This window comes from Carassius gibelio, chromosome B2 (assembly GCF_023724105.1).
Source record: "Carassius gibelio isolate Cgi1373 ecotype wild population from Czech Republic chromosome B2, carGib1.2-hapl.c, whole genome shotgun sequence".
NCBI lineage: Eukaryota > Metazoa > Chordata > Actinopteri > Cypriniformes > Cyprinidae > Carassius > Carassius gibelio.
The window spans coordinates 13773725-13801253 of record NC_068397.1 but is presented as its reverse complement, the minus strand read 5'-3'; the positions used below and the strand labels follow the sequence as shown (position 1 = coordinate 13801253).

Sequence of the window (27529 nt, the reverse complement as noted above, 5' to 3'; positions counted from 1 at the left end):
ATGGATTACATTGATCAAAGGTTACAGTAAAAACACTTCTAATGTTACAAAACATTTCTATTTAAAATTAACTTTCCATTAATCAAAGAAAAACAAAAATGTGTTCCATTTCCAACTCTCTCTCTCTCTCTCTCTCTCTCTCTCTCTCTCTCACTCTCTCTCTCTTTCCTGCAGGCAACACTTAGAAACCCCACAGTGATGGACTTTTTGGACAGGCGCCTTAAAGAAACACAGTTCTCCACCAAAGACATCCTTAACTTCCTGCACAATGGCCCAGAGCAGGACAGATATATGAACATGACAAACTTTGACTGGAGAAATGTCTTTAGTCTGGCTGATCAGGCTATTCGGATGTTCAACCGGTACAGTGAGGTAAGAGCAGTCGTCAATTCAATTTAGGTTCAGCGAGGAGTTAGTTAGAACTGACTAATATGGCATTTAGTAAATGTACTCTTTTAAAACGCATCACGTTTCCTTTAGAACCAAACCAGATTCAATTTTATTAGGCTGAATGACAGGCAAAGATTTTATGCAAATATATATTGTTTGAAACCAGTTTCAGTCTTTTTTTTTCTTTTTTTTATCAAGTTTGCATTGAAAACTCAAAGGAATGTTATTTAGCACTGAAATATACTATCTTGGCACATAACTTTACAATGACTCTTTCTGCAGTTGTTTTATTTAAACTGATTTGTTTAAAACCACTGGAGTGAAACAATCATTTGCACAAAACAAAAATTAATTCAGCAGATTCATTAAAAAAACACTGATTAATTTACTCAACAGATTTTTTCAAAATACTGATTCATTCAAGATTAAAAGCATAATTTACTCAATAGATTTGTTGTTTAAAAAAAAAACACTGATTCAGTCTAGATAAAAAATAAAATATATATTTACTGAACAGATTTATTCAAAAACACTAATTCATTTATATCAACGCTGATTTATTCAAGAGCGAAACAGTCTTTCACTCCACAAATTCATTGAGAAAACTTTAATTCTAATGCAAATGGAGTTAGATACTGAAAGCTAAAGGAGTGAAAGGAATATTATTTAGCACTGTAATAATTTAATATTGGCAAACATTATTAGTGATCCATAAATAGAATAAAAATGTATATACATCCTTTAACTATGTCCCTCAAACATTCAGCTCTGTCCAGATCCAGGGCTCCAGCCCTTCCCGCAATGTCTAGCGATGGCCCCATGTTTAATAGGAAGTCGTGGCCCAATGGTTAAAAAGACGGACTTGCAATCGAAGGGTTGTGATTTCGAGTCTTGGGCTGGCAGGAATTGTAGGTGGGGGGAGTGCATGTACAGTTCTCTCTCCACCTTCAATACCACGACTTAGGTGCGCTTGAACAAGGCACTGAACCCCCATCTGCTCACTGGGCGCCGCAGCATAAATGGCTGCCCACTTCTTTGTGTGTGTGTGTGTGTGTGTGTGTGCGTGTGTGTACTGCTCTGTGTGTGCACTTCAGATGGGTTAAATGCAGAGCACGAATTCTGAGTACCGGTCACCATACTTGGCTGAATGTCACGACACTTACCAGCCTATCTGTCCCTCACTTGACAGAATGAGGTTCTTCAGCTCTGAGCACCACAGTTCTCATTCTGCAGCGCGCTTATTGCTCCCAGCACATCACCACAAGAAAGACCACTTAGCATTGCTATATAGAGCCCACCGTGGCCAGATGGGTGAAAGGGAAAAGAACAAGCAAGCTGTCAACAGCATGCAGGCCTCTCTATTGTGTGGCTTTGATTAAGTGGGGACTGGGTGGGAGAGACACCCTTTGCCAGCACCGTGTTGTTTTTGTGGACGGGGGGCTTCATTGAGAAACAAGAGGGGCAAATCACTCAGCTTCACTCTGTTACCTCACCTCCCAAGCCATGACCGGCCCCTGTCCCATAAGCTGGAGGCCTCTTCCCTCAAACTGATCAGAGTGGGACGGCAATGGTGGGAGAGGGCTATCATAGGGTGACCCAGGCTCCATTTGTCTACATCCGAATGGCGAGCCTTCATGCTTTATAAACAAACCTTACCCTTTTAGCCTATTAGCTATAGCTGTCACTCTTCAGCCCTGCTCAAGAGTTACCTTGAAGAGCTACGTGATCGTTGGTCACTGAAAAAATAGAATTGTATTCTCAGAATCAGGTTTTTTTTGTGGTTTTTCAGTCCATGAGCTCAAACTGAGGGCCTCTGAATGTGTATGTTGTGTTTTTCAATTGGAATGTGTTGAGAACATGTGAGACCTGCGGGGGTTCCATTGAATCTTTCCATTCAGATGTTTGTTCAGGACCTCTGGTGGCATTGTACATTACTGTGAATGACTCCATTAGATATGGTGTGTATAATGTAGGAGGCCTCTCGTTTCTAGTGCGGCGGCATGTGATGTGAGAGCGAGCTGTTCACTCAGCTATTGTACAGCAGTCCTCCAGTGGACATCCAACTCAGACTCTGTGATTTTCCCATGTCATCGGTGCACTTTGAGAACAAGAGGCCTGCTAAATGGAGAATTGCTTCAGCTCTTGAAAGCTTGACATTCTTACAAATCAATGTGCATACACACAGTTTTATACAAGGTTATAAGTTACAACATTTGAATCCGATTGGCTGCTGTGTGTGCACGCTGTAGGCTGACTGTCAATCTGTGCATTGGATAGTACAGATTTAACCGTGTCTCTTTCTGCGGTTGCATTGTTACGCTAGTCAACCAGGGGTGCGTTTCCCAAAACAATAACTTTGTTGGTTGCAATGCAATTTCCCAGGTTAACAGGTTAGCAACTATTGTTTTGGGTAAATGCACCCCAGTTTGTTCAAAAACACTGATTCATTCAGTTTGTTTAAATACTCGGATTCATTTAGGAGCTAAACAATTATTCACTTAACAGATTCTTTTGAAAACACTGACTCATTCAAGAATGAAACACCACTACTATTGTTCTGTTGTTGTTTAGATTTATTTATGTTGGTGGAGCAGAACTAAACAAATTAATGGCAATATTGTGTCTAAAATGTATTATTGTTGTTGAAAATTAATTTAATGTTCAATGATTGGTCTGTTTTATAAAAATTAGCAGGTGTGCTGTTCATCTGAATATTCATAACAGCAGTGAGACAACACTATTCAGCACTATTTCTTCACAAGTGATAAATGAATAGTACTAATAGTATAAATGGTACTTAAAAACGAAATTAATAGTATTATATTAAGATTTATAACTCGTCCTGCATCGTTTGTTTATCTACTGTATATTTGATCCACTGTACTTTATATTGATGCCACTATAAGAGCATACAAGATTCAGCATCCAAACAGGGTTTTTTTTTCTTTTTCATTTCCTCACAGTGTATAAGTCTGGATAAGTTTGTGGGTCACATGGATGAGAATCTGATGACCCATCAGGCTCTGCACCTGCTGGGGGAGAATAAGTTCTGGGCAGGTCTGGTCTTCATGGACATGTACCCCTGGACCACAGAACTGCCCCGTCATGTCAAGTTCAAGATCCGAATGGACATTGATGCAGTGGAACGCACCAACAAAATCAAAGACAGGTGAAGGGTCATCCATAATTGTGAAGGATGAAACTGCTTCATTGTTCATCTAATAAGGGTTGTTCCTTATGCACCTTAGGACTGAGTGGAGGGAGACCATTAAACCAATGAAGCAGAGTCAAACTCAGTCTATTTAATATTCATCTCAATCGCCAATTTGAAAGAAACCATTCTGGCATTGAGCGCTTCTTCATCAAAATCATAGCAAAAATGAATAATGCGGTTTTATGGCTTGAGGGACGGCAAGCAAATGCTTAAACTAATCCTATTCTAACTGTAATGTGATCAGGGTTGAGGGAACACTGATGGAACATTCGATTATAAATTCATGTCTCATCATTCAGAGTACATGTTCTGATTCAGCTTTTATATAAAAATGGATTGTGTATGGAGAGAATAGAAGATCTTCTCTTAACTGTTTATGTAAGGTGTTCCTGCTCAACACACCATTGTTAGAGCAAGAGAAAGAGCAGGCCACAATTATACATCCTACGTGGAGCGCCAGTGTGCTGTGCCATGCAAAATGACACCACTCATTACCCAGAGTCTCTCTGGAGCACAAAACATGCCTGCAGGTGTTAGTCTGGTTAGATCTCACTGTAGCTGTCCTTCTTTGACACAAGAAGAAAAATATCCAAGACTCTGTGGGCCTGTGGGTTCACTGTGTTATTTATTATGTGGGCATTTACATTTATTAGTGGGCATTGTGTAGCCACTATAAACAAGCAATGTGAATTGAATTACAAATTGTGATTTTTGCCACTCTTATTTAAACAGTTTGGAGTAATTTTGAGCATGTCATTTCTAGCTAATTCTAGTTATGAATTGTGGAAAAGCATTTTCAGGCTTTTAGTATTGCAAAATTTCAGCATTATTATAAGTGTGCAAGATTCTTCTTGGCTGTGACTTTTTTGTGATGCCTTCCCAGTAAAAGGAGGTTGAATTTCATGTCAAACAACCCCCCAACACTCTCTAAAATTTCATGGTGCTGGAGTATTTATGTATCGTCTTCCCAGTGAGCTAAAAGGCTGAATTTTAAGTTTGTTCATCTCAGAGCAGCCCTGTGACACTCTATAAAGTTGTATTGGTCAGCTCTAGAAGCATTTTTTCAAATATTTTGAATTAGCACCAAACACAAGTTTCCCTCAATTTCTCTAAGGTACTGGGACCCTGGCCCAAGGGCAGACCCTGTGCAGGACCATCGCTACATTTGGGGAGGTTTTGCTTACCTGCAGGACATGATTGAACACGGAATCCTCAAGCTACACACAGGTCATGACTGGCCTTTAGGTGTTTACCTGCAGCAGATGCCCTACCCCTGCTATGTGGATGACATGTGAGTGATGGCTGAAATGACGAGGCCAGAAAGTGCTGCAAAATGACCCTATCCCATAACAGTCCACCCACACATTAAAATTCTGCCATCACTTACCTTCATGTTGTTCCAAACCTGTATAACTTTCTTTCCTATGCAGGCACACAAGATATGCAGGCACACAAGAATGTTTTAAAGGGACCTTACACTGTTTGATTACCAACATACTTTAAAATATCCTCTCAAAGAATGCTGAAAAGATGTGTAAATGATGAAAAAAAAAATCATTCAAGTCCATTTTAATGTAGTCAAGAAAGGACCGCATTTGGCTCCATTCAAATTATTTCATGGAATATGGTTCTCAATAAAACATTATTCAATTTCTCAATGATTATGCCAGTGTCCAATGGAACTTTTTTGTTTTGTGTCCCATATCAAGGTTCATGCTGACTCTAAACCGCTGTTTCCCCATCTTCATGGTGCTGGCCTGGATCTACTCAGTGTCCATGATTGTGAAGAGCATTGTGCTTGAGAAGGAGATGAGGCTGAAGGAGACGCTGAAGGCCATGGGCGTCTCTAATGGAGTCATATGGTGCACATGGTTCATCGACAGCTTCCTCATGATGGCCACCAGCACTGCTCTGCTGACTGCCATTATCATGGTGAGGAAGAAATGTGATGACTGATGAACTTTGTCCCTTTGAGACGTTCTCAGATTTGTTGCATTGTGACCTCTGCTGGATGTATGTTGTTAGTACATATCTCATCTGTCACGCTCCCTTACTCCTTTTTCTCTGTCAAATATTTCTTAGAATTTGCATGGACCCTATCCTGTATTTTTGGCTTAGCTACCTCACTGGTAGCAGTGCAAAGAAAGAGAGATGTGTGATGTTAAAATTATATACACTGAAAATAAAAGAGTATCCCAACTTTTTTCCTTGTTTGTCCTCAGGTAGGCAAAGTGCTAAATTACAGTGATCCCATCATCCTCTTTCTGTTTCTACTCACGTTCACTGTGGCCACTATTATGCAGTGTTTCTTGCTGAGTGTGTTCTTCAATAAGGCCAACTTGGCTGCGGCTTGCAGCGGCATCATTTACTTCACCCTCTACCTCCCTCACATCTTCTGTTTCGCCTGGCAGGATCGCATTACCAAGGAAATGAAGTTAGCTGTGGTGAGTCCACTATGCTGTTCCACTTCTCATCTGATTGATCCACTCTCAAACGCCAGCATTCAAAGTAACTGAAAACGTTATAAATGAGGGATTCTTCACCATTAGGGGGCTTTGGGCAAACTTCTAAGAGGGTCTTAAGATGATTAAAAATGTTACTTAAATTAAGGTGTAATAATAATAATAAATTATATAAAGAAAATAATACAACTACTTATTTTCATTTTCAGTAACTGTTGTTTTGAATAAAGACAAGTCACAAAATTATTGTGGTTAATTAATTTAATATATCAATACTCCCAGTTTGAAAACAAGCAGCCTTGTCAAAATTCCTGCAGAAATATGGGAAATAGTCCATATCAGAGGAGCCTTCGAATATTGTGTTGACAACGCAGAGGTTCAGAACTACTGCTATAAATGTAATTAGCATGAAGTCTTATTTCATTCAGACACTATTTAGATTTGGTTTTGTGGAATGGTCCTCCTTTTCCAGAGCTTTCTGTCTCCAGTGGCCTTTGGTTTTGGGACAGAGTATCTGTCCCGCTATGAGGAGCAAGGCCTGGGTCTTCAGTGGGACAATATTCGTACAAGTCCTCTAGAGGGTGATGAGTACTCCTTCTTCACTTCCATTCAAATGATGCTACTGGATGCAGTTGTCTATGCTGTTTTGGCTTGGTATCTCGATAATGTCTTTCCAGGTCAGTTTCTTTCAAATCAATGCGCTGAATGTTACTAACAAGAGAAAATATAATGTTGAATGTGTGTGAATGAGTGTGTGTGCTTACTTCTTTTTACCATTGTTTTTTTTCAGGCCAGTATGGCATCGGTCGACCCTTTTATTTCCCACTGCAGCCCTCTTATTGGCTAAAGCCGACACCTCAACCCTCACAGACTCCAGATCCAGGTATGGTTGACCGTTTAAAGCTGATATCAACACCCATCTTATATGATTTGATCAGAAGTTTACAGAATTAAATACAGGTGTAAACAGGGCCTACATTACATTCATTTTGTGAACTCACCAACATGTCCCTGAAGGCCCTGAGAAGCCTGTGGTAAACAACGTGGAGAAGCAGGAGGATGTGGAGTATGGTGACCTTTCACCGGACCACGGGGAATGCAATGGTTCCCGCAGCAGCAAACAATGCAAGCACAGGGAGAAACGAGAGAGGATGGAGAGAGAGAGAGCGCGGGAGGAACAGCTAAAAACACAGGAAGAGATTCAACAGGAGGAGATACAGCCTGCGCACGATGGTGAGTATATCAGTTAAATTTGAATTGAGAATACGTTTGAAATTTCATGTGTCAAATTCATTTTCCTGCAGGGAATCTGTTCTTTGAGCCAGAGCCGGAAGGTTTGATAATAGGAGTGTCCGTGCAGGACTTGGTGAAGCTTTATTCGAAGAACTCAAGACCTGCAGTGGACTGTCTCAACATGAACTTCTATGAGGGCCAGATCACTTCCTTCCTTGGTCACAATGGAGCAGGAAAGACCACCACCTTGTGCGTCCCTAACTTCTCTTTATCCTTTAATATCATTGATATGGAAACATAAATCCTATCTATTTTGAGTGATTTGGACACTTGTGTTCTTGCACTGTCATAGGTCCATATTAACTGGGTTGTTTCCGCCCACCTCTGGAACGGCTTACATATATGGTAAGGACATTCGAACAGAAATGGATGCCATACAACAATCACTGGGCATGTGTCCACAGTACAACATCCTCTTCAACCAGTGAGTGATCTTGCTTGGAAGTAATATTGTTAATACGCTATAGTCTGTTTGCTTCAAGAATGTATATTTTATTTTATTTCACCCAGCCTGACAGTAGAGGAGCATATTCTTTTCTACTCTCTGCTGAAGGGACGTGATCGCAAGGAGGCCATGCAGGAGGTTGAGAACATGTTGGAGGACCTGGGACTGCCTCATAAACGAGACGAGGAAGCCCAGAACCTCTCTGGTGGGTCTGAATGCGAACCTGGCACAAGAAAGTGGCAATCTGTTGTTATGGGGTCTTATGTTCTGGGTTTTAAACAGATACTTAAAGTAAGGGGGACAGGGGATGTTAATGTTAAGCTTCTTTTTTTAAGGGCTGATGTGGGTTTCAAAGGAAGCAACGAAGCTGTCCTAAAGTAAACGTCAAAAATGTTTAAAATGCCTGTGAGACAACAATAACACAATTCAACAGTGGTGTCGTGCAATTGTCATGCTTCTTTATCCTGCTGTATGTAATTGTTGGTTTGTGAGAGAGTAAATATCCGGCACTAATGTCTAGCAAGTCAGTGTTGTAGCTGTGTTTCGACTCTCTCTGTAGGGGGTATGCAGAGGAAGCTGTCTGTGGCCATGGCTTTTGTGGGTGGTTCTAAAGTGGTGATACTGGATGAACCGACATCAGGAGTGGATCCATACTCCAGGCGCTCCATTTGGGATCTGCTACTCAAGTACCGCACAGGTACTGCCACCTTCTGGCCAAGGAAAATTATTTACACTGTGCAGCTGCTCATGCATTAAGATGTCTGTATCATTCATACACATGCACTTCATCCAGGACGCACAGTAATACTGTCCACTCATCACATGGACGAGGCAGACCTGTTGAGTGACAGAGTGGCCATCATTTCTAAAGGGAAACTACACTGCAGTGGCTCTCCTCTGTTTCTGAAGAACTGCTTCGGAGTGGGTTTCTACCTCACGCTGGTGCGTCGCATGAAAGACCAGCGCAAAAAAGAGGTGGGAGACTTCTGCCAAAGGTCACAGTTTTGGTGATTAAGGCAAGACACCACAAGTTAATAGGGTATATTTTAACTAAGTGAAATAACCATACTTCCCCTGATAATTAAGCACATTAGGTGTTATATAATTAAATATCCACTCATTTGCATTCATTTCCAGTACAGAAATCCATCAAAATATAGATAGAAATACAACTGTAACTGTGTTTGGCGTTGTATGGTGCTCATGAAGTGAAGATTTCTGAACACGTAATTCTACATATTTAAAAATATGTATTGCAATTGAAATCTACTGACATAAAATAGATAAAGTGCAGTAAAATAACATTAATGTGTATTTTGGATGTTTCCTAGTCTGAAAGAACACGTTAAGGAAGCAAAATAAACATGCAAAACTTCATGCAGTGAAAAACAATGTTTTTTTTCTGTAGTGTCTTGCCTTAAGAATAAAGTGCTTACATGATATGATCTAGTTTTTAGTATTTTCTTTTATAGTATTAACAATCCACAACTCTGCTTTGAATATAAGAATCTTGATACCATTGTTACTAGCATAGACACAATGAATTGTAGTGTTTATATGGACAACAGAGGTTTTAGTCCAGCTTGCAACACAGAATTTGAATAAAGTTTGCCACAAAACTGGTTGCACAGTTGCTGCATACGTGAATCGTATCTCAAAACTTGATTATCAGGTGCCATTTTACACCACATTTAATATTTTCACTTGGTAAATTATAAAACATAAAAAAAAAATACAATTGGTATGAAATGGACAACAATCATACTTTCTTTTATATTGTCCAGCTGCAATGTATATTCAAGTGAAACATGCATAGATAGATCTATAATAAATATATGATACATTTATAATAAATACTGCAACATTCCATAAAAACAAGGTTGTTCATTTTGATTTTATGGTGTCTATAAAGCTAGCAAAAAACTGCATACTTTTGTATTGGCAAACACTATTGACATATTCTTTCCAAAATGTAAAACTACAATAGATTTATCCAATATAACAAGAGACAAACCCCTTAAAAATATAATTTAAGAGCTTGTAAGTGCGATTTGATTGTGTCCTATAAGAGTTCTTTGACTGTGCTCTTCAGAATGAGTGCGACTGTGCATCTGAATGCTCCTGCACCTGCTCCACTTGCACCAGATTTAAAGAGGAAAGTCAAGCCTTACAGCCTGAGAGAATACTGGACGGTCAGTGTACTTACAGCTCAACATATACAGTGATATAACAGCCACTTTAATCGCATTTCTTCAAAAACCAATCTTTTTTGCTATCTCATTACACAGGGAACGTTGAGAGCATCACTACTCTGATTCATCACCATGTCCCTGAGGCGAAGCTGATTGAAATGATTGGTCAGGAGATGACCTATCTGCTGCCAAACAAAGGTTTTAAATATCGTGCATACGCAAGCCTTTTCCGTGAACTGGAGGAAACATTGGGTGACATGGGCCTCAGTAGCTTTGGCATATCTGACACCTCACTAGAGGAGGTTAGCCAACATTTCATACACACATGCACGCACACACACACACACACGTGTGTATATGTTACCTGTATTAAATTGTTAGAATATTTGATTAAATAAAATAACAAGGGTTGTTACTGTGCAGAGTTGTATCGATATGTGTGTGCTCACTGATGTTTTAAGAAACTGTGTTGTTTCTGTCTAGATCTTTCTGAAAGTTACAGCAGATGGAGAAGCAGCCAAAAGCTCTGTCACACCAGGTGATTGTCCTCATATTACCTATATTTACAGTCGTAATTACAGACATGTAATGTATTTCATAAGTCAATTTTTTTTTTATCCTGCACTTTTAATAAACCAATAGTTTATCAAACTGTTTGACTGTATGGTCACCTACTCCCTCAGAGCAATGGATGCTACAACAGAGAAAAGACAGGGAATCTGCGAGTAATGTTGAAGGTGAATTGAGATCCCAGATCTCAGCTTTGCTTAGCGATCGTGCTAAGAAGCTAACTATGAAGGATTTGATTGAGGTGCTATGCTTTATGTAGAGGTAAAGCTTTGGCAGATACCAGACCAGCCTAGACTAGTATAAATTTCCATGTTGGCCCAGGCTGGTTTGTGCTAATTAGTGCTGGTGAACCAGTCAATCAAGCTGTTCGATTGGCTGAAAATGCTCCTGGTTAAGCTAGTAAAGCAATAAGGTCTTGCTTGTTAAAGAAACAAATGCAGTCTTGCTGGTTTAAAAATTTGTGCTCTTCAATTGTCAATGGTTATTAGCCAGGTGAGTACAAACCGGCAGCCTAAATATAATTCTTTGGAACAGTAATGCATGTTTTATACCAGATGTTTTCTAATAATGTTACATTCATTTCTGGTCTGGTTTACAGATGCTAATGGTGTAAGCCCACTGGAGTCTGACAACAGTGCTGGCAGAGCTTCCAGGCAGGTTAAAGGCTTTAGTCTGGTGCTCAAGCAGTTCCATGCTCTTCTGGTTAAGAGATTTCATCATGCTGCACGCAGCCACAAAGATTTTCTTGCACAGGTAAGGTGAACGCTGTTCATTCATGTTCAAGGGATACTTCAAGCAAAAATGATCTTTCATCCACCCATCCCCATTTTAATCCAAACCTGTATGACTTTGTCTCTTCTGTGGTACATAAAAGTACACATTTAAAAAAAATGTACTTGTCCTGACTGCTTATTATCTTAAAACAAGTATCCAGTAAGCAGATGTTTTCTTTGCATTTTGCTTTTTTGTAGATTGTTTTGCCAGCCAGTTTTGTCCTTATTGCTTTGGTCTTCACTATGATTGTTCCACCATTTGGAGAGTTTCCCAGTCTTACCCTCACTCCATGGATGTATGGACCGCAGTTTACCTTCATCAGGTGAGAGTTGTTCTCAGAATCTGCCCCATATGTTTTCATGGGAGATGTGATTGAAATACTTACTGTTCTTCTGTGTCTCAGTAATGAGCAGCCATCACATCCGAAGATGAAGCACTTCATACAGACATTGCTGAAGGAGCCTGGCATGGGAACACGCTGCATGGCAAATCAGCCTTTGGAGTGAGTTGTTTTTTTTTTTTACTTTTTACTTCTTGGCGTCAGTGTTTGTAATGTGATATTGTGTTGGAGCAGGCTGGTTTAATTCATAGCTACAGTAAGAATTGTAAAAAGTAGATAAACGCTGGAAGACTATTGTAAATGTGAATATGTGTGCACAGGAGCCTCTTTACCTGCCTAAACACAACTTCTGATTGGGAAGTTCCTCCAGTTTCTCCTGAGGTCGAAAACATCTTATTGAGTCCCGAGTGGGATACAAGAAACCCCTCCCCTTCCTGTGAGTGCAGCACTGATACAAAGCTCACCATGCTGCCCGTCTGTCCGGCTGGAGCTGGAGGACTGCCACCACGTCAGGTCAGGAGCTATGAAGGAACTGAAATGTTTTAATAGTGCTTATGGGGGAAGTTAGTTTAGTGATTTTTTATATTTTTCTTCTGATGTAGAGAAAAGAGCCAACAGGGGACATTTTGCTTGACATGACAAACAAAAACATCTCTGACTACTTAGTGAAGACTTACCCCAAACTCATCAAGACCAGGTGAGCTGTTATAAAAGCTACAATGTGTTAGTAGTATCACTATTTGTTTTATTTTTGTATAATGACTTCTGTTTTTCCTCATATGTAGCCTGAAGAGCAAATATTGGGTGAATGAACAAAGGTAAGATTTCATTTTTTTTTTTTTTTTTTTTAGTTGTATGGTTGATGTGATTGCTGATCTGATGTGTATCTGCTTACCCCCAGGGCATCCAAGATGTAGTTGACTTTGTTTCTTCAGTAGAACACAAACCAAGATGTTTAACTCTAGCCGTTGCAGTCTATCAGTCTTATAATATAAGTGGATGGGAATCACGGCTGAAACATACATTAAATTAAGTTTCATTAACAAGATTCGGGAGGAACACGTCAGATACTTAGATAGCCTAATTAGCACATGTGGATGACACTTAAGATAATCAACACTAGGCTATAAATACAGCTGACTTACCTGTCTCCAATGACGGTTTATCAGCATCCCCCTTCCACCCCATCTCCTTTACACATTTATATACGGGGGGCACTCTAGGTTCAGGCCATTCCCGAGCTCGGAGCCCTTCCCTGGACAGCACACCAAATATGCATTATAATACTTCAGCTAATTATATGTAAGTGTGAACTCGTGAAGAAGAAGAAAAAAAACATACACAAACAAAGCCAAATGAAGCCCTGCGACTCGTAACGATACATTGATGTGTAAAGACACAAAACGTTCTGTCTGTGTAAGAACTGAACCATATTTATATAGTTTTTTACCTCTTATTCACGCAATGTTCAAACTATTAGAACTATCCTGGTGTTCTCTTGTGCGCCACCTATCTCTCTATTGGACCGTTGACACTCTATCTACAATCTCAATTAGGAGTTTCAATGCTCCACTTGAGAGATAGGTGGCAGTAATGCACTTATAAGTCTGCGATCCACCATAAAGCATGAAGAAGACGCCTCACATTCCTGCTGCTCTAAATAATGATGGGAAGTTAAGCTCTTTTGGCTCAGCTCCCAAAGAAGAGCAGGCTCTTTCGGCTCCCGTATGGCTCTTAATTTAGGATTTTTTTGTAGGCCTTTGTTTTACCCTAACTTTGCAAAAAAGGAGAGTTCTGACAGTTTGTACATTGAGTGAATCAGAGTTAAAAAAGAATATAAATACTTTTCAGTTTCTTGCACAGACTGATCATTTTGTGTCTTTACACATCAGTGCATAAGACTGATAGACGGCAGCGGTCTGAGTTAAAAATCTTGGTTTGTGTTCTACTGAAGAAACAAAATCACTGAATCAGATAAACATAAAATTTTCGTCAAAAAAGGAAGTTGTCTTTTGTGTGTGTGTGTGTGACATGCAATTTTTTTTGGCTAATATTTCTGTAATTATGCATTTATTATGCATTTTTTGAAAATTTAAATTTGTTCTTTTAATTGCGGTATTGCCTGATCATTTAGAATGAATTAGGAAAGGCACAGTACAAACTAATTAAAAGAGATCGATAACCAGTAAAACGTAAAATGTAACTTGATTAAATCTGTTTGTTTTTTCCCCTCCACAGGTATGGTGGTCTCACTGTTGGTGGACAACTGCCGATTCTTGAAGTTGATCCAGAGGAGATTAAGGCTGTTTTTTCCCAGCTTGGGCGGATGATGAATATCACAGGGGTATGATATTGTGTATACTACATGAGATTTTGATAAGAGGCATTTAAATATAATAATTTCTATTCTGCTTGCATAACATATGCATTGTTGAATGATTGCTTATCCTCTTATCCTCAGGGCCCCTATTCAAAGTCAGTAATCAATGAATTAGGAACATTCTTGCATTACATGGAGAGTGAGTACAATGTTAAGGTATGTTAAACCATCTATTTAACAATACAACGTCCCAAACTGTAGATTTAAAACTTAAGCATGATGTGTAAATACCATTGCATTATATAAAAGGGGGCAGCTGCGGCCTAATGGTTAGCGAGTTGGACTTGTAACCCGGAGGTCGCAAGTTTGAGTCTCGATGCTGGCAGAAGTTGTAAGTGGGAAGAAGTGTTTGAACAGCGCTCTCTTCCACGCTCAATACATGGCTGAAGTGCCATTGAGCAAGGCACTGAACCCCCAGTTGCTCCCCGCACCGATTCCGAGTATGGCAAATGTCACGACTTGCACTTTTTTTTTTTTTTTAATAAAAAATGTACTTTTTGCTCCCTTGTCACAGGTGTGGTATAATAACAAAGGCTGGCATGCCATGGTCTCCTTCATGAACGTAGCAAACAATGCCATTCTCCGTGCTTACCTGCCTCCTCACGCCAATCCATCAGAGTACGGCATTACTGCCATCAACCACCCACTCAATCTCACCAAAGAGCAGCTCTCAGAGGTCACTGTGTGAGTGTCAGCTGACACAGAAATGCTTTTCACGAATAGGCCCAGTTTACATCATCTTCCTCGAATGGTCAACATGTTTTGTAATTCTAATCACTTGTCAATCAATCAACAAGTACATTCACATCTTACTCACCCCAAACTTTTGAACAGGAAAGTATGTAGTCAGGAAATCAGAAATCCCGAAATCTGATACACATTTGTTTTCATACATAAATCTACATACTTAACAAGTGTATGGGTAATGTTTTTAGGAAAAACATAAAGTCTTCTCTGAGTGAGTAAAATGTTGCTCTTCCTTTTGGACAGTCTCACCACATCAGTGGATGCAGTGGTGGCCATTTGCGTCATCTTTGCCATGTCCTTCATCCCAGCCAGCTTCATCCTCTACCTCATTCAGGAACGTGTCACCAAGGCCAAGCATCTGCAGTTTGTTAGCGGAGTCAGCCCTCTGGTCTACTGGGTCGCCAACTTTTTCTGGGACATGGTGAGATTCATCAGCGTTGTGTGTTAACAAGCTCTGAGAAATGCCAGTCATTAGTCATTGAAAAATGTGTTCGGATTACTGCTCGATTGCTCACATCCCTTTTGTTTGTTTGTGCCAGATGAACTACTCTGTCAGCACAGCAATGGTTGTGGCAATTTTCGTGGGTTTTGATAAGAAATGCTACACATCACCGACTAATCTACCAGCACTGGTTGCTTTGCTTTGTCTCTATGGGTCAGTCAGTGGCTTATGTAGGTTCAGACTCATTTGAAGAATATTAGCTAAGCACAGCAGTGATTTTTCTTTCACTCTTCTCTATACAGGTGGTCGGTGACGCCCATTATGTACCCCATGTCCTACATGTTCAATGTCCCCAGCACAGCATATGTGTCCCTCTCCTGCATCAACCTTTTCATTGGTATCAACAGCAGTGCCATCACCTTCATCTTAGAGCTCTTTGAAAACAACGGGGTATATATATATTTATTTTTTAAATAATTTTTTTGTGTCCGTTTTTGTTATAATTTAAATGACAAATTTTAATTTAGTACCATTTAATCTCAGTAATGCTTTAAAGCAACTTAGAATTATTTATTTATTTTTCTGCATAAAAGTCCGTTATTAAAGTAACAATTTTCAGGGTTCCTTATTTTGTAGTAATTGCTTGTGTTTTTTCTTCGCAAATGCTTCAGTCTCTGCTAATGTTTAATGAGGTGTTGAAGAAGGTGTTACTGGTCTTCCCTCACTTCTGTCTCGGCCGAGGTCTCATTGATATGGCCATGAACCAGGCCGTGACTGATGTCTATGCCCGATTTGGTAAGTTTATCTATTAACAATAACTAATAATGAACAGTTGTTGTCATGCCCGTTGAAATTTATTATCTCCTCAGATTTTTGGAAGTGGGTTTGATTGGGATTTCTAATCCAGTCAATCTCTGTCTATAAAAATGAAGTTTGTATATAAAAAGTGGATGTCTAAAAGTCTCCGGCAAAATCCAATTAAATCCAATTGAACTGCATCTTCTCGCCTCAAAACTAGTAGATTATTCTCCTATGAAACACAAAGATTTATCAAAATGTCACAGTCTTATCCTGTATTATATTATTCTCTCTAAGGCTGCATTTATTTGTTCAATAATACAGTAAAACCAGTAATATAGTCAAGTATCAATACGTTTGTTTGCTATTTGGATATATTGCGATGCAAAGCTGAGTTTTCAGCAGCCATTACTTTATTTTTCACTGTCACATGATCCTTTGGTGATTTGGTGATCAATTAACATTTCTTATTACTATCAATGTTGAAAATATTCATAGATTTCTTTTCAGGAATATTTGATGATTTGAAGTTCAAAAGAGTAGCATTTATTTGAAACAGTAACACTTTAAAAAAAAAAGATTTCCACTTTTGATTAATTTCATGTGTCCTTGCTGAATAAAAGTATTAATGTCTATTATTTTTTATAAAGCTTTACTTTTAGCCTTAATGTATAATGTATTACAAAGGTATTCATAATGTGTTGTAATGCATTATACTTTTTTATTCATAATTATAACCAAAGTTAAAATGCATTATATATCTATAATATAATGCATTCATCATGTGTTTTAATGCATTTAATGTGTAACAATGAATAGACAATGCATTATAAGGTGCATTACAAGACCAAAATTATTGATTTAAACTACTTTTATAGTACAGTATATAAAAAGGCTTTTACCTAAAATGTTACCAGAAATCTTACTGACCTGTTAGTGTTATTAATATTAAACAAAAATAGCTAAATAACGCTGCTAATATGGAGAACTATGGTAACAAGTGAGACAGAAATGCCACTGGTGACTCCACAAAAGTAGTATTTTAGGATGCCACTGTCCTTACAGTAAATGCTGTTTTGGCACAGGGGAGGAGTTTTCCATGGATCCATTCAAATGGGACTTTGTGGGGAAGAATCTCTTCTGTATGGCTGTGGAGGGTTTTGTCTATTTCATTTTTAATCTACTCATCCAGTACCATTTTTTTCTTGATTACTGGTGAGGAAAAAAATACATTATTCATATTCTCTGAGATTCTGCTCAGTTTCATGTCATGGATGTCTTGATTTTTACTCTACAGCTGTAAAATAAATACATAAATAACATTTAAAAAATTACCTTTAATCTGTTTAATATTTAATTGCTTTAACCTTGTTTTTACCATACTGTATCTTAAAACAGCAAATGATAGTAACTATTTTTTGTGTATTATTTGTGTAGGGTGTCAGGCTATAGGAAGAGTCCTGTTAAAGATGAAGATGACGATGTAGCTCAGGAGAGAGAGCGCATTTATAAAGGAGGAAACAAGAATGACATCCTTCTAATCCGAAACTTGTCAAAAGTAAGTGACTAAAGGCACTTTGCACCGGAGGAAGCTTTTCATAGCTTCTCAAGTGTTTAAGATAAAATCATTCTTTTTATATTTTGTTTGTGTTAAATTACCATTATTGCCATGCTAAAGAGAACAGTCTCATCTTAGACATACAGGCGCAGAAAACGACCAGCAGTGGACAAAATCTGTGTAGGAGTTCCAGCAGGAGAGGTATTACCAAAAATAGTTTTTATGTGTATCATTTCTAAGCCATACTGTTGCTCCAACTGAAATAAATGACCGAACAGTAAGTTAAATGTTTTGTGCAGTGCTTTGGGCTCCTTGGTGTAAATGGTGCAGGTAAAACCACAACCTTTAAAATGCTGACCGGAGACACGGATGTGACATCAGGGGAGGCGTCCGTAGCTGGATACAGGTAATATACAAACTATAAAGAGTTGTGTATCTGCACTGGATGCACATGCCAAACATGAACTGTGCTTTTCTTCAGTATTCTCACCAATATCCTGGATGTGCACCAGAATATGGGCTACTGCCCTCAGTTCGACTCCATAGACGAGCTGCTGACGGGGAGGGAACACCTGTTCCTGTACGCTCGCCTCCGTGGGATCCCTGAATCTGAGATTAGCAGAGTAAGTTTCACAGCCGAACCCCTCATTCACCTTGATCAAAGACATTTTCAGTCTGACCTAAAGGAATAGTTCACTCTAAAATGAAAGTTTGCTGAAAATGTTCTAACCCTTTAGGCCATCCAAGATGTAGATGAGTTTGTTTCTTCATCAGTAGATATCTGGAGAAATTTGCATTATATCACTCGCTCATCTTCTGCAGTGAATGGGTGCCGTCAAACTGAGAGTCTATACAGTTTATAAACAATCACAATAATCCACACTTGTGACTCCAGTCCATCAAGTGATGTGTTGTGAACTGAAAAGATGTGTTTATAAGAAATCTCCATTATTTTAACTTTAAACCATAGCCTATAAACTATAATAAGACTTCCTCCATTGATAAATCCATCTCATGTTGTGGCTCACATCAAAATCCTGTTTACAAGCACACAGCTGCACTATCACTTCACTGTCTCTTCACAAGACATTTACTGATGGACTGGAGTTGTGTGGATTACTTGTCAATTATTGTGATGTTTTTATCAACTATTTGGACTCTAATTATGACGGCACCCATTAACACACCCCATCATCTCGGACCACGATTTCCATCGAGGAGATTTCCATTGCCTTACCACTTTCAAAGTGTGTGCTAGATTCCTCAGTGCCTTCCTGCCTTGCTTAGCTGCGCAGCATCAAGCACCAAGTTATTTATTTTTTTCAGTAATAAGATTTCATTAGCGGAAGGCAGGATGTTGCTTCAGACACATCCGAGCAACTCCCTGACAAGAAAAATACACACTTTTATACTGTGATGATCATGTTCAAAATAGCCGAGTTGCATTAGGCTTGCACATGCTTCACAGTGTTCTCCAGATTACACTGGCCTTGCTTGCAGCTGACGGTTTTCCCAGTTTAATCACTTTATAGCCGTTTAGAGTCTGTTTAATCTTGTGATAAGCATACAGTTGGTGCATGGCCTTACCGTGGCCACTAGAATTATAAAACACACTCATTCCAGTTGTTTCTGAGGCACGTTGTTTAAAAGTATCCTTGACCCAAAGCATAAACACGCTCAGGACATATTGTCATCTCAGGTTACAACATAAGGATATTATTTTGAGAGCATAAAATCCTAATAATCCTTATAACAATTCCATCAAAAAATTAAATAAAATTCACTCTGCAACATGTTAGGCTGTTACTGATATTCTGTTAACTGATAAGCATTCTGTTACAGTCTTTATTACTGTGTACCGGATGATTGCATGTTTTCTGTAGGTGGCCGAGTGGGGGATTCAGAAGCTGGGTCTGTCTGAATATGCAGGGAACTGTGCTGGTACCTACAGCGGGGGCAACAAGAGGAAACTGTCTACTGCTATTGCTATGATTGGCTGTCCTCCTCTAGTGCTCCTGGTATGCTTTCCCTAATCATTCTCCTTGTCATTGTGCAATACAACAAGATTGGTGTAATTGTACTCTGTAAATGGATGCATAGGATGAACCCACCACAGGAATGGACCCTCACTCCCGTCGCTTCCTGTGGACCGCCATTCTGAGTATCATCCGTGATGGGAGGGCAGTCGTTTTGACGTCTCACAGGCAAGAATTTAAAGTCAACGATGGGTTGTCTAAACAGGGTTTATATAAACACTTGGTGTTTCTGTTGATATAACATTAACATTTTAACATTAAAATCCACAAATGGGACTGCATGATTAATCAAATCTTTTTTTAAATAACAATTTTCAAAATAAAATGTTGCTATATACAAATTAGTAGAGCATCAGAATGTTTATTTACATGCACACAGATTATAATGTAATGTTTTTTAGAGTGACTTGGTTCATCGTAAATAAAAGTAAATCAATTGCAATAGGAGACATTTACTTATCAAATGTCATATCACATTATTGTGTGTAAATAACACAATAATTGACAGTAAAAATCATTTTCAAATATCTAAATAAAACACTTACTAAAAACATTATTTTGTTTACTTGCATGTCATGTGACCATTAATCAATGCACAAACTGTAAACATCATGCAAATGTGTTGTTAAATTATGGAAATATTGACAAAATCTCATGGGGGTACATAACATAATATATTTTATGTCTTAGTGGATTGGCTGACAAAAAAGTTTCGGAACCCCTGTATGAATGCTATTACATTTCATAATTTTTTTATTACTTAAATATCTTTAGCTGATGCTATTGCCTCAATCTTTTTTTTTATATAAATAATTCTTTATTTTAAATAATTAATCATCATTATTATTTAAGTAAATTTAAAACATAAAAAAGTCTCAAAATATTTATCATTTGATTTTTTTATTAATTATTTATTATTATTTTAAATAAAATGAAAATATTTATATTATATAATTTTTTTTTTTTTTTTTTTTTTTTTTTGCTTTTACAGTATGGAAGAGTGTGAAGCTCTGTGTACTCGCTTGGCCATCATGGTCAATGGGACGTTTAAGTGTCTGGGCACAATCCAGCACCTGAAATACAAGTGAGTATATGCTTTCGGAAAGTCTTAGCATTTTAAGTAAAGGATGCAATTTCCATATTATCACAAATCAACTAAATAGTTTTTCCAGCCTTAAATATTTAACTTTGAGAGGTGATATGCAAAACAATGTTAATCCACAAAATGGTCAACAATACAAGCGCATGCTTAGTTTTACATGTATTGTTCATATTGAATGTGCTTGTGGACAGGTTTGGAGGTGGCTATGTTGTCACGATGAAGATCAAAGCTGAAAAAGCAGGCATGCCTCCTGACCTGATCCCGGCCGAGTCCTTTATGGAAAGCAGCTTCCCAGGATGTATACAACGGGAGAAACACTACAACACTTTACAGTACGAAATCGCCGCTGCCTCACTGGCGCGAGTCTTCCAGCTGGTGTTGACCAACAAAGAGAGACTGAACATTGAGGACTACTCTGTGTCGCAGACTACATTAGACCAGGTAACTTCATCATCGAGTCATAACCAGCTTCAAGCAACAAATCTCTTACAAGTCAATCCATTACAGCTGTTAGCTGTTAGCTTACAGCTGTATTAGCATTCCACTTCTACTGCAGAGAAGAAAAATAGCTTGATGCTGTAAAATTGACATGCCGTGCCCTAGGGACCCTCTGTTAGAAATGAATTATCGGTTGAAATTCCCATGCAGAGATTGAATTCGATTTGCTCAGCAGATGTGACTGACAGGACTAACAGCTCATCTGTTTCACTGCCTTACAGGTGTTTGTGAGTTTTGCCAAGCAGCAGTCAGGAGAAGAGGATGCTCAGCTCAGAGCATCGATGCTCAGACGAGACACAAAGGTCTTGCCGCTACGAAGAGTTTTGACGAAAAACAGTTAAAATGAACTCATATGCTTCAAAAGGACTCATGGCTGACAGCACATTACACTGTTGTTTATAAAGTCCCTAAAGCCTTTTTTATATATGTATTTATACTCAAAAACCTACTTCATCTATTTGAAGTTGTACAAATGTCATAGAATTTTTTTTTTTTTCATAATATATATCATTTTTTGACCTCAGCACTCTGAGCCAAAGGTCAGTCTCCTGCCACTGAAAGAAAACCTCATCAGATTAAAGTACTTGTCTATTCAAAAATGAAAGTTCAGTCACTCTCAGTCTCATCTTAATGCAAACCTTTGAGCATCTTGCTTCAGAACATAAGATATTTTGAATAATGTTAGCAAACAAACAGTTTTGGTTCCAAATGACTTCCATGAACAAAAATAAAATGGAAGTCAAATGGAACCAAAACTGTTTGGTTGGTAACATTATTCACAATATATTATTTTGGGCAGAATTAAATACAGTTATACATGTTTTGATAGACAGGAGTGTGAGTAAATTATTTTTGTGTGAACAATCCTTTTAAAGTTGTTGTGCAAAAATTACTTTTTGGTTTCTATGCAATTTGAATTGTATTTATTATATTTATACATTTGTAAATATTAAATGCTAAATCAGAGCAAATGCAATCAAATGCTTTATTCTAATATAACTTTGATAATACATAACTTTTGTACTGCTTGACCGTTAACAGTATGAAAATGAATTTGAGATCTGTAATCCCAACCCTGAAACTTACGCAAATTTGCATCATCATTGTATTGTTCCGTCAAAGATACTTTTTATTATTACTCTTTCTCAGGGTCAGCTGGCTGGCGGTTACTTTGTAGCATTATGCTCGGCTGGCAGGAATTTTTTTGCATGCAACTGATGAAGTAATAATGGCATCTTTCAACAGACTTGACCATGTGAACCAGGTAAATCTTGTCCTCATGGTGTAGACATTAAATTTCAGCAAATATATGTTTCTGTTTTGGGGAATAAAGAGATTCAATTGCATTTATCAGTGGATAGATGTAATATGCAATAATGCAGCTTATAATGACAAGCACTTTTCTTTAAGATTGTTATTTTACCATGTCTTGAAAAATGCTGACATTTGGAAACTGATGATCACTTATTTCTGGGAAATAAAATCTTTAGTAACATTTTATTTATGACACAAACACTCAACTGCAAAATGTTTTAATGGAATACAAAAATGAACAATCAACATCAATAAAACAGTATCACACTGTACACCATGTTTTCTGCTGGGTGGTCTGAAGACCTTCACAATTAAGACTCATTGATGTCAAGCAAAGGCTTTACTTTGTAAAATAATACACCTTCTGCTAAAACACCCCTTTTTGTTAAAAGTTTCTGTTAAGTATATCTTCCTCAAACTTACACCTAAGTCTGTTCTCAGTAAGCCTCTCTTCATAATTAACGTAATTACTATAATTACCATTTCACACTTCAGAGAGTTCATCACAATCTTAATTGTGCCAGAAATAAATCACAAGGTCTGACAGAAAAACAATAGACTTATCTTGCTGCTGATAATATGCTGTTAGGTGAGGCGTCCAATGACAAAAGTGCATGTAGGTTCATCCTTCATCCAACTGAACGAGAAGAAGAGTGGAATGATGGCCGTTCTCAAGTCAGGATAGTCTTTGAATTGCTCAATGTAGCTTTTATGCTTTGCCCGAGCCCATATAGTAATCTGAATGAAACCCAAAAATGCAAAAACTCCCACTGCAGAAATATGAAAGATTCATGGTTTTATCAGGCGGATGCAGCAAAATATATACTCAATAAAATATGAAAGTGACATTTCTCTCTAAAATCTCTCTAAAAATGACATTTTTTAAACTGGTGAATCATTCTCTGTGAACCCATGAATCATGCAAGTTCACTGAGATGTTTTCTGACCTTATCTCGGATTAGTTTTTTCCATTTGTAGATAGTTTCTATAAGACAGTTGTATAATTAAAAGGAAGAATAACACTCAATTACTCTCTTATTGGCCTGTTAAGGCAAACTCTCCCTACAACAAATATTTTCACTCACTATATAGTAGGCCCTAGGAAAGTATGTGATTTCAGATGCAGCCTTGGACTCTTTATTGTAGTGTGCTGCGGATGGTGATGGAATACTGTTTACCTGGAACACACTGTGTCATGACTGTGACATGCTTAGGGACAGTAGATGTGCTCTCCACAGGTGTGGACATAACCTCAGACACTCCAAATGTCTCGTTTACTGTTTCTTTTGACATGAAACAGATTAATTTGTGAACTTGACAAACCTCATATGTGCAGGACACGAAGAAAAGGGCCAAGTGAATGGATTATTTGTGGGATAAGGAATCTCTGTAGGCCTGGACCCTGTCGGTGTGTTGAGAAGAGGTTATAATGGAAATATCTAATAAGAGCTAAAGATTCTGTCAGGAGAATATGCATAGTCTCTGAAGAAGGTATTAATGTGACATATAATTTTACTTCAGACTCCTACACAGTCCTTTATGAAAGGAACAAAGAAACGGTAATTAATCCCAATCACTAGGTTTCATTGTCTGTCTTGGTCGGTCATGCTTACACCCCTCACAACTTCAGAGATGAATCTTTGTTAGGACTCACCATTACAGATGATTCGATTCAAATTCACAGACCTGAATAAAATGAACAAAGAAATGATGAAGAAAAACAGCAACATAAAATGAAAGCTACACTATGTAACATCTGGTTTTTGAAAACGTAGCTGTTGAAAAATGAAAAGCTGTTCTTGCAGCTCGCTGTTACAAATGAAAGGATTTGGACGATGTCTAGTGAACCTTTATATGTTAATGACATTAATTAGGAGTAGCTACATGGTTCCTTTCAGTTGCGCAAGTTCAATATAATTTGCGATTTATAGATTTCACATCTGTTAACTATTCAGACAGTATATGATTTCAGATCCACCGTTAATTTCTCACCGTACCGATATGAAATGAGGAAATGTATGTATAAACAGTTTTTTTTTTGCAAATCTGTCTCAACCTCATTAACATTTTTATTATCATTACAAGTTAAACCAATTTGGATATGGTTTGGAAGATGGACCTTTACATTTTATTTTTTTGCTAAATAGTTACAGTAGCCTACTTAATGAAGCTTTAAATATTTCATAATATTTTAAATAATTCATATTACAGATTTTGACATCCCCAAAAAATTGCCAGATTTGAAGTCTCCCATAGTCTAGAGAAACAGACATTAATATCAGATGTTATTATGAGGCTCACAGACTAATGTAATGTGTGACAGAAGGAGAACTTACAGTGTGGTGTGTAGAGCGGGGAGTTGATGTAATACGCCTGCCATTCTGCAAACCCCCAGTAATACAGACAGAGCCACAGAATCACAGTTTTCATTCATGTGAGGATCGTGTCTAATATGACAAACAGTCACTGCTCAATGCAAACCTCAGTGTTATACTTTAGCTATGTTTCACTATATTTAAGCTCGCTCATTTGCATGGTTAGTATTCAAATTTGCAGGCAATATTTCGAACAACTCTTATATGGTCAAAGCATGTGTATTCTGAGCGTGTTGAAAGATACCGCAGGGGCATCATTTAAACCAGCAAGAGGACGATTAATGGAAAGCAGCCGAATATTCCCCCCAAAGCTCCTCAACGCTTCACTGACACCACTGAACTAATGTCAATGTCATAAGCGCTTCAGACACATTAGCTAATGTGCCAAAACAGGAAATACTGTGACATTTTTGTATGACAAAATACAGACATAAACATAGCAGCATGATGGTGTGTAAAGGTAATGTTCCGTCAGAAAAGCGATGGATTAAAATAGTTTCCAGCTAGTCTGCCTGTATGAGCAGGGTCAAATATAAACCACAAACGCTTTTGGTACATTATAGCTGCATTTTCTTTTTTATTTAAAAATGTGATTCATGAAGTAACATCTAAAGTCTAAATAGGCCTACTATTAAACTCCACTGAACCAATAGAAATACATTAGGCTACACCAACAAAACTGAATTCAGTAGATTAGGTATTTAAGAAATAGAAATTACTAATTCTGTCCATAAATCATATAAATAAGATTTTTCACTCTGAACTCACTTGACAACTTTGAATGGGCTTCGGGTGAAGTCATACTCATGCCCGTAGATGTTTGGAAGCCGATAGTAGAACTAGTAAATGAAAAGTGGCCAGAAACACCTACAATCAGCCCCTAATACCATCACTGTTATATACACTGAATGAGCTGCTGTTGTCTAAATGAGTGTGTATCAGATGCTTTCATAGTCCAGCCTATCTGTGGGCCGAGGTCCTGGAAGAACATAGTTGTGGTCGTGCCGACCGGAAGATCCTCCAGCACATCATCATCACTGAGGGTCTTTCCCGCTGAAGTCATAATATCACGAGTCAAGACATATCAACATAAATTCACCACATTTAATAAATTATACAATTATATTCTTTATAGATAATATGATATAAATGAAAATGATGTAGCTTCATCACCTGTCTTGATGAATACAACTTGGGGTCTGCAGGGATTTTAAGAATCTTTACAAAATGTTTTATATTATTTTACACATGCACGCCTCACAGCCTGAATAAGCATATCATTTAGTCTTTGATTGTGCAAAAACAAAAACACTTTTTGTGCGAAAATGTCTTGGTCTCTGCGATGGTGGCGTTGGGCTCCACCTGAGAAAGTTTAAGATTTTTTTTCTCAGCTGGAACTCCCACAAAAGAGGCTTTTGCTTTTTATAATAAGATAATAAATTATAAGAGAATAATAAAATAAAGGATAATATAAGATAATAATAAATTCAAAAATAAGATTTAATACCATAATAACGTTCAATGCTATGCTAAAATAGCAATGCAAAATGCACCTTATCCAGGAAGCAGAGTTGTGCCTTGCTCTGGTGTCCAGGATCTCAACCTCAAAAAAGACATAATTCTTAATCTTGCTGGAACCCGCTTTCAGGCCGTGGTCACATCTGGCCTTTATGAAATGGGCTACAGTGAAGAGACTCCTTAAACCCACACATTCCATGATGCCTGCTGAGGGCTGTAGGTGAGCCCTGGTTTTGGTGAGTGGTGTACGGATGAGATCAGACACTTAGAGCCACATGCTAAGAACTGGAATGCTTATGATGACCTCACAGGCATATCGAATAGAGGCTCACAGCCAGAATATCTTGACATAGTTACATGATTTTGCTCAGGTCACCACAATCTGAGATTTCAAACACTGTCAAGCTCGCATGACTTTTAATTTCGAGAAAGCAGATAGCAGTTTTTTAAACTTTCAAACTTTATTTGGTGTATCTGTGATCTGTGTCTGCAGAAATATGTCTGTCATGCACATGCACCCAGATGTTCACCCTTTAAGAGACGTGAGGGGCATGTGGATTTGGAGCTGCAGGGTAGTCTATATTTATCTATGATGGCATGGGGCAATTTATCAGCCCTGCTGCACCAATAACACTGTCATCTATCATTTCATCAAGTGTTTTGAGTTTAATCCTTCGAACCCCCTTCGAATTTTATGGATATTCTAGCCTGGATTACCAGCTTTAAGTATGAAGAAAAGTAGAGCAGTGCACTAATCAGATATCAGCTCAACTGTGAAGAAATTAGATGTGACCACACACTGAGATCATGAAAACAGAGGCATTCTCACAAAACCTCTTATTCTTATCAAACAAAAATGCCTTTTTTTAAATAACAACAACAACAATAATAAATTGCATTAAAAATAATAATTAATGTTAAATTATTATAATTATTTTATGAATTAAAGGTTACTGTAATTGTATCACCCAACATGTTTACGACCAATGCCAATATGGATTATTTTTGTTTGGTATAATTTTGTCTGAATTATTAATGCATAGTTTTAAATGTGGAAAGGCTAACAAAATGCATATGTTGC

General features: G+C 38.0%; 1 protein-coding gene and 1 pseudogene across 3 annotated transcripts in view; one reads left to right on the top strand and one right to left on the bottom strand.

The window, feature by feature from the left end:
• Positions 1–22827, top strand: part of LOC127950359 (retinal-specific phospholipid-transporting ATPase ABCA4-like) — a 34760-nt gene extending 11933 nt beyond the window's left edge. The window contains exons 12-51 of one of the 3 annotated variants that reach the window (XM_052547349.1): positions 175–372; positions 3354–3559; positions 4719–4895; positions 5314–5536; positions 5827–6048; positions 6539–6743; positions 6857–6949; positions 7084–7299; positions 7371–7548; positions 7652–7783; positions 7870–8009; positions 8364–8501; positions 8598–8779; positions 9897–9996; positions 10093–10298; positions 10480–10534; positions 10680–10733; positions 11165–11319; positions 11538–11662; positions 11744–11842; positions 12001–12193; positions 12283–12377; positions 12466–12498; positions 13919–14024; positions 14142–14216; positions 14575–14744; positions 15051–15228; positions 15347–15462; positions 15552–15699; positions 15921–16044; positions 17133–17262; positions 17485–17605; positions 17744–17806; positions 17905–18011; positions 18087–18228; positions 19489–19623; positions 19706–19809; positions 20633–20725; positions 20935–21184; positions 21463–22827. In XM_052547349.1, coding sequence (XP_052403309.1) covers positions 175–372; positions 3354–3559; positions 4719–4895; positions 5314–5536; positions 5827–6048; positions 6539–6743; positions 6857–6949; positions 7084–7299; positions 7371–7548; positions 7652–7783; positions 7870–8009; positions 8364–8501; positions 8598–8779; positions 9897–9996; positions 10093–10298; positions 10480–10534; positions 10680–10733; positions 11165–11319; positions 11538–11662; positions 11744–11842; positions 12001–12193; positions 12283–12377; positions 12466–12498; positions 13919–14024; positions 14142–14216; positions 14575–14744; positions 15051–15228; positions 15347–15462; positions 15552–15699; positions 15921–16044; positions 17133–17262; positions 17485–17605; positions 17744–17806; positions 17905–18011; positions 18087–18228; positions 19489–19623; positions 19706–19809; positions 20633–20725; positions 20935–21184; positions 21463–21582 — 5607 coding nt within the window. In that variant the 3' untranslated portion in view covers positions 21583–22827. Of the gene's footprint in view, positions 1–174; positions 373–3353; positions 3560–4718; positions 4896–5313; positions 5537–5826; positions 6049–6538; positions 6744–6856; positions 6950–7083; positions 7300–7370; positions 7549–7651; positions 7784–7869; positions 8010–8363; positions 8502–8597; positions 8780–9896; positions 9997–10092; positions 10299–10479; positions 10535–10679; positions 10734–11164; positions 11320–11537; positions 11663–11743; positions 11843–12000; positions 12194–12282; positions 12378–12465; positions 12499–13918; positions 14025–14141; positions 14217–14574; positions 14745–15050; positions 15229–15346; positions 15463–15551; positions 15700–15920; positions 16045–17132; positions 17263–17484; positions 17606–17743; positions 17807–17887; positions 18012–18086; positions 18229–19488; positions 19624–19705; positions 19810–20632; positions 20726–20934; positions 21185–21462 lie in introns of those variants that run through there. The other 2 variants (XM_052547350.1, XR_008152438.1) reach the window with 2 other exon arrangements.
• Positions 22828–25825: 2998 nt separating this feature from the next.
• LOC127951433 (very-long-chain enoyl-CoA reductase-like) lies at positions 25826–26647 on the bottom strand (annotated as a pseudogene).
• Between the last annotated feature and the right edge of the window lie 882 nt (positions 26648–27529).